This window comes from Capsicum annuum, chromosome 5 (assembly GCF_002878395.1).
Source record: "Capsicum annuum cultivar UCD-10X-F1 chromosome 5, UCD10Xv1.1, whole genome shotgun sequence".
Taxonomy (NCBI): domain Eukaryota; kingdom Viridiplantae; phylum Streptophyta; class Magnoliopsida; order Solanales; family Solanaceae; genus Capsicum; species Capsicum annuum.
Genome location: NC_061115.1, coordinates 158,698,871 through 158,713,086, shown reverse-complemented (window position 1 = coordinate 158,713,086; position 14,216 = coordinate 158,698,871). Strand labels below are relative to the sequence as shown.

General features: G+C 33.9%; 1 protein-coding gene across 1 annotated transcript; it reads left to right on the top strand.

Moving 5' to 3' along the window:
* The first annotated feature begins 6 nt into the window (after positions 1 to 6).
* Positions 7 to 2,019, top strand: LOC107843501 (delta(8)-fatty-acid desaturase). Its single transcript, XM_016687806.2, has 2 exons — positions 7 to 215; positions 350 to 2,019. The coding sequence occupies exons 1-2, from the start codon at positions 23 to 25 to the stop codon at positions 1,474 to 1,476; spliced, it is 1,320 nt and encodes a 439-aa protein (XP_016543292.1). The 5' UTR covers positions 7 to 22; the 3' UTR covers positions 1,477 to 2,019.
* The last annotated feature ends 12,197 nt before the right edge of the window (positions 2,020 to 14,216 follow it).

The following is a 14,216-nucleotide window of genomic DNA, read 5'->3' as shown; positions in this document are numbered from 1 at the left end:
TTTTTTTTTTAATTTATTCATCATGAGTGATGAGAAGAAGTACATTACGGCTGAGGAATTGAAGAAACATAACAAGCAAGATGATTTATGGATTTCAATACAAGGGAAATGTTACAATGTTACAGATTGGGTGAAGGAACATCCAGGTGGCGATATTCCTATACGTAGTTTGGCTGGACAAGAAGCAACTGATGCATTCATTGCTTTTCACCCAGGTATACGTAGTTTTATGAGTTCAATTGAACTTATTATATTTGATTCAATTATGTGTACGTATGCAAAAAAAAAGTCAAAATATTCATTCTGAATCTGCTGACACTAGATATTTGAGTTTTGTTGATCTATGCAGGTACTGCTTGGAAATATCTTGACAAATTTTTTACCGGATATCATCTTAAAGATTACGAGGTTTCTGAGGTGTCTAAGGATTTCAGGAAACTTTGTACTGAATTTGCAAAAGCCGGGATGTTCGAAAAAAAAGGGCATGGGGTGATTTATTCATTATGCTTTGTGACATTGTTGATATCATTGAGTTTCTGTGGTGTTTTGTTGAGTAACAGTTTCTTGGTTCACATGCTCTCTGGTGGAATATTGGGATTCTCTTGGATGCAAATCTCTTATTTGGGTCATGATTCTGGACATTACTTGATCATGACGACTCGTGGATTCAACAAAATGGCGCAGATTCTTACAGGAAATTGCCTTACAGGGATCAGCATTGCTTGGTGGAAATGGACACATAACGCACACCATGTCGCATGCAATAGCCTAGATCATGACCCTGATCTGCAGCACTTGCCAGTTTTCGCTGTCTCTTCCAAGTTTTTCAAATCACTGCAATCTAGCTTTTATGGAAGGGAGCTTACATTTGATTCCATATCCAAATTCTTTGTGAGTTATCAACATTTCACGTACTATCCTATAATGTGTGTCGCGAGGGTAAATCTATTTGTCCAGACATTCTTGTTATTGTTCTCATCGAGAAAAGTGCCAGACAGGGCTTTTAACATATTGGGGATTCTTGTTTTCTGGACTTGGTTTCCTCTTCTTGTTAGCACATTGCCTAATTGGACAGAAAGGGTGTTATTTGTGCTAATAAGTTTCTGTGTCACATCACTCCAACACATTCAATTCACTCTTAACCATTTCGCGGCTGATGTCTACGTTGGACAACCAGAGGGGAATGATTGGTTTGAGAAACAAACAAGTGGTACTATCGATATTGCCTGTTTTTCTTGGATGGATTGGTTCTACGGAGGATTACAATTCCAACTTGAACATCATTTGTTCCCAAGGCTGCCTAGATGCCATCTGAGGAAAATATCTCCAATTGTTCAAGATTTGTGCAAAAAACATAACTTGCCATATAGGAGTTTGTCCTTTTATGAGGCTAATGTTTGGACAATTAGGACTCTAAAAACAGCAGCAATGCAAGCCAGGGGTCTGCTCTGGGAAGCTGTTAATACTCATGGTTAATATTTGGAGTTGAGAATTTTCACAAATAAGTACTAAAAGTCCTCTAGTATGTTTATAAGCAACGTTTCTATTTTAATTTATGTTGGGTCTATTTTGCTGTGTGGATATGGGATTTCGTTTCAAGCAACACCTTGGATCTGCTGCAGCATATATTTATGCAAAAAATATGGTTTTGGTTCGTTTGTTTTTATTGTTTGGCACATGTAGTCTGGCTTCTTTTGTTGGTTTCTATTGGAGCCCGGCTAATTGGAATTCCCATGGGTAAGTCCCATTAAAGGGGGAAGCACGCTCCCTAACAAGATTTTTCCATATCAGAGCTCAAACTCTAAAGCTCTTGTTAATGATGGAGGGATACTATTCATTTCACTGCAACCCTCGTTGGTGGACATATAACTTGTTATAATGATATAGTTTCCATTTCTTAAGTTTTGTTTTATCTTTTCTTGTTCATATATCAGAATTCAGAAGTTACTCATACTATCTTTTCTCTTTGGTAATATAAGGGAATGGCTCTTGGTTATAGCGCCAGCGATTCATTAGAAATTCCTTTGTGATGCAAAGTTGGATACGATCTCTTTTGGTTATTTTTTTTCATAGTACAAGCAGGGCGGCAACATTTATCAAATGTTTACATTTTTCATGACTTTTTTTTCTTTCTAAAACCTAGATATACCTCTCCCAAAATTTGGGTCACAGAAAACAGCTTCATTAAATAATTTTGATATATATATATATATATATATACTGATTTAATATACGTGTGCGTTGCACATGTATTATGCATTTTCACTAAGCATCGAAAGAAGTCTAAATTGACGCAAATCCTATTGTTGTTTGCTATTTTGTGTGTTCTATGTTTTTTCTTTTTGAAACATCTATTTGTATATATCTACTAGTAGGAGTAAATAGCAAGAAAGTCTTGCATAGATTGTAGCCAAGTGGCAGAATAGGAGACTGTTATGTGTTATTTTTTAGTACAACTTAGCTAGGCTAGTTAAAATTAGTTATTGTTCTTAAATTTAAAATTAGAAATAATTAAACCTTTTCTATTAAAAAAAATGGGAAGTTACATTTTAAGAAAAACATGCAATTGTTATGATACTAATGTATATCAGAATGTCTATCAAGATCTAGTTGATATCTATCAGAATTTGAAGTATCAATTTTTTACTCAGAAATTAGGAGTAAATTTCTCCTATAAATAGAAGAGTTTATCATTTCTAAAAAAAAATAACAATTACTCTCTCTTTTCTCTCTCTACTCTTGTTCTCTGTTCTTAGTTATTTTATAATATGTTATCAGCACGAGACTCTACCGTCTCAAATTTGAAGGCTAAGGTATTATTATTTTTCTTTTTTTTTATGGCTAACAATCTTACGAAATGTGAGTTCGTTGCCCTTCAAAATTCGGACAAGAACTACATTTCATGGGTGCTGGATGCCGAAATCCACTTAGATTCTATGGGTCTTGAAGACGCCATAAAAGAAAGAAAATCTAACATCTAGACAAAATCGTGCTAAGGCTATGATTTTCTTGCGTTATCATCTTAACGAAATTCTGAAAATTGAATACCTTACTACAAGGATCCACTCGTATTGTGAAATAACCTAAAAGAAAGGTTTGACCATTTAAAGATGGTCATCCTACCGAAAGCGCGATATGAGTGGATGCATATGAGGTTTCAAGACTATAAGTCTGTACATGAGTACAATTCTGCAATGTTCAGAATTTCTTCTCAATTGAAACTATGTAGAGAGAAGGTCAATGATGACGATATGATGGAAAAGACGCTCTCCACTTTTCATGCCTCGAATGTGCTCTTACAACAACAATATCGAGAGAAAGGTTTCAAGAATTATACTGAACTGAGTTCTCATCTTCTCGTGGCTGAACAAAATAATGATTTGTTGATGAAAAATCACGAGAATCGACCTACTAGATCTGCACCATTCCCTGAGATGAATGATGTGCATGCTCACCATGTTAGGTGTCGGCCTTGGAAGTGGTCGTGGACGTGGTCGTGGTCGTGATGACCAAGAAAGAAATCTTGTTCCGGGTGTTAATCACTCATCGAATAAAAAGAGAAAAGATGAGAAACGTGAAGCAATTACTTGTTTTTGATGTGGTGGAAAAGGACATTATTCACGTGATTGTCGTGCTCTCAAGCACTTGGTTGATCTTTATCAAGCATCACTAAAGAAGAAAGAGAGAAATTCCGAGGCTAACTTTTTCTCTGAAAATAATGTTGACATCGCGTGCTTGGATGTAGCAGATTTTTTCGAGCACCCTGAAGGAAAGATTGATCGGTGATGATTCCGTAAACATGGAAGAATGAATGATTTTTTTTTTATTGTTGATAAGAGTTAGTGAATAAAAATTATGTAAAAGTAGTTGTTTGCATGAGTATTAGTTTTTGATTAATATTAACTAGTTTAAATTATATTATTGTTGTTTATTATTGAATTGAATTAAATTTCAATTGTCATTATTTATTGAAAAAGAAAAAAAAAGGGGTACGATTAATATTCTTCAAAGACACCTAACAACAACTGTTCTCAATATCAATTCTCTCTTTATAATATAATATACAATTAAATTACATATGGATTTATTAGTTACACGGACTCATTCTAATATTCATATAGGTCGAAAGAAAAGGTTGAAATATTCTCTGCTGCTTTCATTTTTTTTTCTAGTTATATTGTTATGATTATGGATTTAGCTAATTATATATACTGTCATTGTAAAATACTACGTCTATTACGTAATTACTTAATAAAAGGTAATTAATAATTTATTAGTGATTTTCACTTTATGCAATGATATATTTATTTTATTTTATGTATATTTTTTATTTGAAGATATGGATAATTTTCAAAGTAAGCTGTCCAATTGTGAAGATATTTATTTGATTGATTCTAGTACTACATATACGATATTCAAAGATGAGAAATATTTCTCACATCTAAACATGGGCAAGGTTAATGTTACTATAATTTTTGGTAGTGCTAATTTGATTGAAGGCTTCGGGAAAGCTATTATAATCTTGCCTAAGGGAACTAAACTCATCATAAATAATGCTATGTTTTCTCCTAAATTTTGGAGAAACTTGATGAGTTTTAAAGATATCCATGAAAATGGTTATCATATCAAGACAATTGATGAGATGAATCTTGAATATCTTGGTATCACCAAGAATGTCTCTGGGCAGACATGTGTTATAGAAAAGTTTCCTGGTTTATCTTCTGGCCTATATTGGACAAATATTTGTGCAATTGAGGCACATTTTATAGTAAACAAGAAGGTTACTAATTCCAATACTTTCGTCCTTTGGCATGGTCGACTGGGACATCCTGGATCTATAATGATGAGACGAATCATAGAAAATTCAAATGGGCATCCATTAAAGAACTTGAAGGTTCTTTCGAATGGTGAATTTTCATGTAATGTTTGTTATCAAGGCAAGCTGACTGTGAGTCCATCGCCAACAAAAGTTGTGATTGAGTTCCCTGTGTTCTTGGAACGCATACATGGGGATATTTGTGAACCCATTCACCCACCTAGTGGGTCATTTAGATACTTTATGTTCCTAATAGATGCTTCCTCTAGATAGTCTCATGTGTGTCTTTTGTCATCTCGCAACTTGACATTTGCAAAATTGTTGTTACAAATAATACGATTACGAATACAGTTTTTCGATAATCAAATTAAGTCTATTCACCTTGATAATGCTACAGAATTTTCATCCCAAGAATTTAATGACTATTGCTTATCGATTGGGATAAGAGTGGAACATCCTGTACCCCATGTTCACACTCAAAATGGCCTTGTTGAGTCATTAATTAAATGTCTACAGTTGATAGCAAGACCATTGCTTATGAAAACTAAATTACCCACTTCTGTTTGGGGTCATGCAATTTTGCATGCTGCAACACTTGTTCGTCTTAGACCGACAAATCATCATAGATTTTCTCTCTTGCAATTGATTTTGGGTTAAGAGCCTAATATATCTCTGTTGACACCTAATTTTTGCCCTCCCCGACTAAATTTAATCCTAAGTTTTTTCAATTTTTAATAAAATTAAAATATTTATTTCATTCGAATAAATTTTTAAAATATATTTGTACGTGATTTTGTTATTTTAAGTAGAGATTATATATTATCGTGTTCAATTATACGAGATTATATAATTTGATTACTTAAATAGCTATTCTATGGAATATCGGATTTTAATTAAAGTTTATTTTAAAAATAAATTTAAATGATTAAAATCTTAATTTAAATATAATTTATTCTTGAAAATAATTTATTTGATTTTATTAAATCAAGAAGCTCGGGATTAAATGCGGTATTAATTCATTTTGAATTGATTTAATTCAGCCAATCTATTAAATTTGACTATAATTGAAATTAAATTGGTTATAATTACAATGCAATTGGCCAATTAATTTTAATTTAGCCAAAATTAAAATAGATTTAGCTAATTTCTAATTTAATTGGGGTGATTTTCTAAAATAACCCCAAAATTGACCTAATATACCCTTTATTAATCCCAAAACCTTAACAATTTTTTTTATTACCCAATTAACCCAATAACTGCAAACAACATCGGCCCAACAAAACACCCACCAGCAACCCATTCTTATTTCTATTTTATTAACAACCCAACACCAATCCAATTAACCCCTCACCAGCCCACTTATCCTCAACCCGGCCCAATCCCTACTTTCCTTTCTCTCTTACCTGTATCAACGACAACAAATGGGACCAGAACAACAAACAACAATCCGATCCCCGAACCGATATAATCTTGGTGACGCAACGTCGGTACCCAAAACAGTTAATAACATTGATTAACAACAATAATTTTCAGCAAAAACCGACAATAACAAAATAACAAACTGACCCGATTTTGATCCGTTTCGACCCGCAACCCTATCCTCCATACGATCCCATGTGCTAGTCATGTTCTTCTTTAAAAGACCCCAAAAATTGAGGATTATTCTAGAAGTTGACACCCAACGTGCTCTTATTTGTCGATGGTACAAAAAAGGACGACACTCCTTTCATCACTGTTTATCATCATTGAGATTTAATTAGAGCCAACTGATTCAATCGTTTTATCTATGAAAAATTTCAAAAATGCCCTTGAAAAATTCTCTCCTACATCGGTGAAATGAGAATTGAAGCCCTATTTGATTCTCTATAAAAGGCTCACTGTGGAGCATGAAGGGAGGAAGCCTTGAAGGATTGAAAAATATCTTTTGATCAAACCACAGTCTATTTTTAAAAGTATAAATTTTTTCGTAAAGTTCGTCGGCTAGTTGAAGTTTCCAAGTTGACGATGATGTCATTTTTGGGTGGCGGCGATCCCGACGGAAGCCCGATCCCATTTTGTTGCATAACATCTGGTTAGTCATCGATTCCTTTTATTATTTTTGTTGTTATCGGCGTCGCGGTAATGGTAGTATGTAGTAATTTTGCTTTTTGCTTTGTACGCTGTAGAATGCCTTATCCTCTTCGTTGTTTTCTTTTCATCTTCGCTGCTGCTGCTGTAAAGATTTGATTAATTTATTTATGATATTAAGTGTTGTGCTGTTGCTGTAGAGATTTGATTAATTTGCTCATTAGGTTTAAGTGTGGTGCTGCTGCCATTTCTTTTTTTTTTTTTAAGTGGTTGTTTTATCGATTAAATTTACAACTAGTAGATGAACGGATCTGGTTTCGCTCTTTTCAGGTCTGTCCTCTTTAAACAAAAGGATAGTAACCATGTTGTGTTCTTTGTTGCCCGTCGATCTTGAAAAACTCTTCTGCTCTTTAGTTGAGATATGTTAACAGTGTATTCTGTCTAAATTTTCAAATTTTCAAAATCCTGTCTTTAACTTGTCTAGTTGTGTTTTCCTTTTGATTGGTGTTAAAGCAAATTAACTCAAAAAGGTTGCTGCTTATTAGTTTACAATCATTGTGGGTATATTTTGCTCGATTGGGGAAACTGCTGCTTGTCAAAATAAGCTCCTAACAGTCTTCTCATGTATTACTATCTCATCATCTTGAACTGCCATTTGTATTTTTATGTATATCTTTTGATACGTTCTGTATCTCTTACCCTATTCGATCTTCTAATATCGGGTACTTTTGAAATTTATTAAAGTTCGTAGCTTTTACTAGATTAGTTTTGGGTGTTGACAAAATTGCTTAAAGGTGACGGTAGATGATTACTGATAGGCCATCTGAAGTTGATTTGCTGAAGCTGCTTTCTTTTAAATCTTCTAGTTCGTAGTTTCCTAGGAGGACTATTTTGATTGTGAAATTTTAATGAATTTATGAGGTGCTTTCATACTATTTCAATATTAAATATTGTATTTCAAGTCAAATGTTAAGATTCATACTCAATCTCCTGTTAAAAATGAGTTGATTCACAATTTGTGTTTTGATGGTTTATGATGAATTATTTTCGCTAACTTTCATGTCTAGCTTCATCTCTTGCTCTCTTCCTATATTTCTTCTTTTCAATTTCCTAGAAACCCCTTGTTGAGCTATGAAATATTTTGAGCAGTATAGTAGATTAGTAAAAGATTAAACTTGTCTTTGAATATTTGAAAATATGAAAAGTTAAACATGTATTTGCTTAATAAGATACCTTTTGTCTAATTTTGTTCACTTTGTCTTAATTTTTTTTTATTTCATAACATTATCATTAGATTGATGAATGCCAAATGTGTTTAATGCTTTGCCAAACATTGCATCTAGATGGTTTTCTGCCTGTTGAATGTAATTAATATTATGTTGATATTGATTGAACTATTGGTTGCTATGTTGCAGTGTTCATGTATCGATTAAAACTCTTTTCTAAATTATTTATAATTGAATTAATTCCTAATTCTTATCTTCATTTTTTCTTTGCATGAACTCGCTTGGGAGTCCAATTGGGCTATTTTTCCGTGTATTACACAATGGATCATTAAGGCCTGCCTTTTTAAAAGACTTTGAACGCTGATTACATAGTATGGATACAAGAAATCGAAAGAAGAAAAATGGGTTAAAGTCCTATATTTGAAGCGGCAAAGAAACTCGAGAGTCTCATTTTTCTTTATTCATTCATTGTTGTCTTTTTATTATTATTTATTTATTTCTTCATTTCATTATTTATTCATTTGGGCCTCGAAGCCAAAGTTGTAAATTTAATATAGGTGAAGCAGATTTTGGGCCCACAGGCCTAAAAATATAGTTTAGGACAGGTTACGGGCCAAGGCCCAACATTTAGATTAGGACTGGTGCAAGTAGGCCAAAAGCCCAATTAGATTAGGATAGGGTCTATTGATTTGGGCTCAATGGCCTAGTCTTTTATTTTCTCCCCTTCCCTTTTGATGAGCTTATTTGCTTTTTCATTTGCTTAGACTTGATTAAATCCCTACTAAGTCGTCCAAATCTATTTTACACAAGTCTTTTTCCCCAAATCAGTCACTTTTTCAACAATCAGTCTTTTTCAAAGTTAATCAAAAGTTGTTTTCAAACAGTCCAGATAATTGCAAGTTAGCGGACGTTTTAGGTGCCTAAAACCTTCCTAAAACGTTAATAGGAACCGCTTACTTAGAATCTTTAAATTTAAATGATTTTTTTTATTTTGGATCATTTAAAGTATCGTAGAAAGGTTTTCTTAATTCCTTTTAAAAATTAAGTGGCGACTCTTCAAAAGTTAAAATTTTCGCAAAACAGAAATGACGACTCTACTGGAGATTTTTAACTAGGTTCTAACCAAATGTTTAATTTCATCTTTTGACTAACTGTTTAAATTGCTTATGTGTTTATATATTTTGATTTTACAAAATTTAATTATTGCATCTCATAGCATAATTCCGCATTGATTATTAAATTGTTTGGGATTTCGTGGATGTCCCGACCCCTGTTGTTCAACTCTAAATAAAGTGTTGGAGATACGTTGGTTTATTAGCACGTGAGACGTCTGATAGCTATTTGTATTTCCAAACTCAAGTCGTCCGCTTGGGAACTTGGTTCAAACCCACTCTAGACACCTAGGATTGAGCGAAACCAAAACCCTATTTTAGGCATAAACCTAGGACGACCCAATACCCGAGGGGGTATTGAGCCCATTAGAAAACTTGCCCTGGGTCTATTGACCCCGAGTCAATTACAGATAAATCATATTTATGTGTTGAAGAAATATATGTTTGTTTAATCCAATCCAATATCCTTTGGGGGTTGGGAGAAGGCTTGCTTTGCTTACTTTTGTGTAAGGATGCCTAAATCATACACCAATTGAGAGAGGAGTTGAAGCAAGCCAAGCAAGAATTTAATCGATTCGGATGGTTGAATCCAGGGAACAGCTATACGGAAATTGCTTGATCATCAATGGATGTCGCTAATGCCAAGAAGTGGACAAAGCTAAGAGGGCGAAGGCCGATACAAGAGCATTCAGGAGCTAGTATTTCCTATCCCCTGTGCAGGACATTATTCTTTTTCTCATGTTATTTTTATTTTCCCTAAAGATTGTATCCCTTTTGTGCAAATTTTGTAGGAATTTATGCCATTTATGTTCACCTATGAAGGTTTATAGGGGATAATGAATTGGTTTTAAAAAAAATATATTTCCTTCAGATACGTTAGGCTAACCCTTGACTCAAAAGGGTCATCCAATTAGGATGCACGTTTATTACAATATGTTTGTATGATATAACTGCTTATGTGCTTATATGTGCTATGTTGATTCGAATCAAAGACGAATTGATCCAATGCCATTTTTCACAAAGCATCTCTAGGCAGAAATATACCCCACTATACAAAAATCCGACCAAACATACTTCAAGTCTCCCGATTTTCTCAGAAAAGTCCCCAGTCATTCTTACAACTTCCAAAATGATTGGTACCATTTTAGGAAAGTTGACTTTAGAATTATAAAAAGCCATTATAGTTTTGAACTACGTAGGGCCTGATTTCTCCTCCGTGAGATACGTAGGCAGCTTTTCGGCCTGACCCCCATCTTAAAAAACTCTGTTGTCCTCTACTTTCTTAAAAAAAGTAATAAGATCGAAAAGAAGAAAAGTTGAGCCTTCCTGATAAATTCCACTTATCCATATCATTGAGCAAAATCCCGTTCATTGAAATTCTCGAGTCATCGTTACTTCATCGATCAATTCGTATGAGATGAGAAACAACTCTATGTGTTTATTTTCTACCTTATCATCTTGCTTTGCTTATTACTAACGAAATCTAACATGTCAGCCTTTGAATTATTTTTACTTTGCAGGTAATAGAAACTACTCTGTGTTGGTACAAAATGACCCTACTTCACCAGATCAAAATTAATGAGAGAAAGAAAAAGAACAATGACTAGTAGTAAAACTAGACTCTACCAATCATTTTTCAAACCTGTAAGCGATGGTCTGGAGGATGGAATAAGAAAAAATGTAATGAAAGAATTTTCCAAGACAACCAGGATCATGAAAGATTAATTGGAGAAAACATTGTTGAATTGGACCTCCACTCCACTCATGACTTATCGATCATCATATAACAATAACTTAAAACCTGTCATTGTTATGTCATGTAAAGAATTAAGATAATGATAGCCCTAGAACAATCAACAGAAGAGTCAAAGAGTTCGAGAATCAAATAAGCCTAATCTAGAGGAATCCGAGGTGGTTAACTAGGAAGGCGATGACTAAGGGAATTAGACTTTTGATCCTTCGTTCTATCAAGAAAAACGCAGTACAAACGCCATGTCATCCATAGATTTGCTTATTTCTATCTTAGTAAGATGGATAAGAGTATTTTAGGGCCATTATGAGTTTATGTACAAACTATGTTTGACCTGAATTCCCAAGAAAGGGATACGTAGGTAGCCTATGTCCGCTTCGATCAACCCCTTAGGATAATTTGTCTTTTTTTTATGTATGAACTGCGTGATGACCTGAATTCTCAAGAAAGGGATACGTAGGCATCCTATGTCGGCTTCGGTCAACCCATTAAAATTTTATATACATCCCTAGCGTAGTATTGAATTATGTTTGACCTGATTCCTACTTCAACAGGGATACATAGGCGCCCCCAATGGCTCGATCATATAACCCCAAAAAACAAATAGTTGGGCTTTGAGTTTCCCTCTTTAATCTAAATCAACTAGTCTCTCTTCTCTCTCTCTCGACAACCTCTCTCAACTCTCTCCCAACTAATAGTTCTGCACATTTCTCCTTTCAATCCTCAACGACTTCAACATCCGACGATAAATAGTTGGTCTTCGAGTTCCTTTTTAACTTCAATCTTCAATTGACGTGACAACCTTGCTCTCCATCCACAACAGCTTTAAATTCTTCAACCTTCGATCGACGTGACATCCTTGCTCTCCGACCACAATATCTCCGAATTCATCATTGTTCCTTTTCTTCTTTCACAGGTAAAAATTTATGGTCTTTTTAGTTTTGAAAAAAACAAGGAACTTGAGCCAACTTCTCTTATAGTATTGGTTAACAATTTTAATATTTGTTGCTTTAATTTGAAATGCGGTCTGAATAAAACTCTAATTTTGGTATGTTTTCTCTTATCTTTTTGAAGTGAATTTTGATTTTTTGTTGTTTGTTGCATTTTTTGAAGTTTAATTTTTGTTGTTTGTGTTTATAAAAACAAAACAACGATTTGGGTTGATTTGTTCTGTTCTTGTTCTTGGTAAAAATGGTGATATTATTGTTTTTTTGTTGAAGAAAATTATGCTACTATTTTTTAATTTCTCCAATAGATTATCTATCTGGTGAAACATATTAACCATCTGATCCAATAGATTTGTCATATGATGCAATAGATCAACCATCTGATGTACCAGGGAAACCATCAGATTAAAATTCTGATGCAATAGATTTAGCATATGGTGCAATAGTTTAACTATCTGACGCAACAGATTCACCATATTTTATAACAAATTAAGTATCAGATAAAATGTTTGATGCAACTGATTAACCATCTAATGTAATAGAAGAACCACCAGATTAATGATTTGATGCAACAGATGAACCTTCCATTGAATAAAATCCTATTAACTCTTCCAATAGGACATGTCCAAGACTTGATTTTTCCAACTGATCATTCATCTGCTGCGATAGACAAACTTTATATTGGAAGAAATCTAAACAATATTGACCGTTGAGAACTGTTCCAACAGATCACTCATGTGTTGCAACATATGTGTGACTTGTTGTACCGACCATTCATCTTTCTCAAAAGATGAGTGATATATTTTGTATTGTCATAACAGATTACTCAGTCATTTCTACATGTTCGTTAACTGTTCTGATAGATCACTCATATATTACAACGGATGTGTGATCTGTTGCACATGCCATTCATCTTTCTCAATAGATGAGTGATATATTTTGTATTATCACAACAGATTACTCAGCCGTTGCTATAGGTTATTTAACTGCTCCAACAGATCACTCATATATTGCAACAGATGATTTTGTAACATATGTGTGATCCACTACACAGACCATTCATTTTTCTCAACAGATGAGTAATATATTTTGTATTGTTGCAACAGATTACTCATCCGTTGCAACATGTTATTTAACTATTTTAATAGATCACTCATATATTGTAACAATGTGTGATCTATTGCACAGACCATTCATCTATCTTAAAAGATGAGTGATACATTTTGTATTATTGCAACAGATTACTCATCTGTGCAACAGTTTTGTTATATGCTGCAACAAATATACTACCTGGTGCAATAGATAAGTGATTTATTGAAACTGTTATTTTACTGTTTCGCTTGTTAGATTTACTGTTATCCCTTTTTAATGATGCATTAATCAACTATAATATATTTTTGTATGTTCCTATTAATTTTAGATAATATGGCTCCCCAAAAAATAAAAACCGAATCAAGTCCAAGTAAAGGAACAAGCGAAGCAGCTAGGCTACATCCACCACTCTATGAGCTTATTTTACAAGCGTTATCTCAATCAGAAGTAGAATATGATGAACACGGGGAGGAGGAATATTTCAAAAGAGATGATCCAAATGCTAATAGCCCTTCCACCAAAGAGTTGGTCAAAACCTAGAGCATTGATTGTTATCCTATGAGAATACAGTGCGATGGTGCCATAGATTTAACAGGTGATTTCGTGATTATGTCAGCCATGGAAAAATCTTTCGATGCCTTCAAAAAATGCTTCGAGAATAAAAATTGGATGCATATTTCAGGGACAACTACTTTGGGAAATATCTTGATTTGTCGGAGGACAACAATGCTCGTTTCCAAATGAAAATGGTATATGAAATTATCAAGAGTAGGTTTACGTATAAAAACAAAGATAAGATGGATGAGGTGTGGATAAATTACTATGACATGCCTATTTTTTTTATTGGAAGGAGTTTACCATAGTTACTGGACTAAAATGTTATCCTCCTTCTCAAGTTATACCTATTTTGACCCAAAAAAAACACCCGCACACCTAAAAATGGCAAATACAAGTCGTGTGATCGTGATGAGCTGGTGTCCATTGTTGGTCCAAGCTTCAAAAATAAAAATTTGATAGAAGCGTTGAAAGGTAAAGGACTTTCAAAGAAGCACAAGCAGTCATTGTGCTTGGTTTGGTTTGTACATAATATTCTTTGGGCGAGAGATGTTAACAACAACATAAACGTTGGTTTAATAAAGCTTTCTGAGGATCTTGAGGCGTTTAATAGCTATCCTTGGGGTAATGAAAGCTTCAAAATGACTGTCA

Excerpts from the sequence above, each read along its gene's own strand:
- LOC107843501 (XM_016687806.2), top strand. The coding sequence starts at position 23 with ATGAGTGATGAGAAGAAGTACATTACGGCTGAGGAATTGAAGAAACAT. Across the intron at positions 216-349 it reads ATTCATTGCTTTTCACCCAG|GTACTGCTTGGAAATATCTT; the intron begins GTATACGTAGTT and ends TGATCTATGCAG.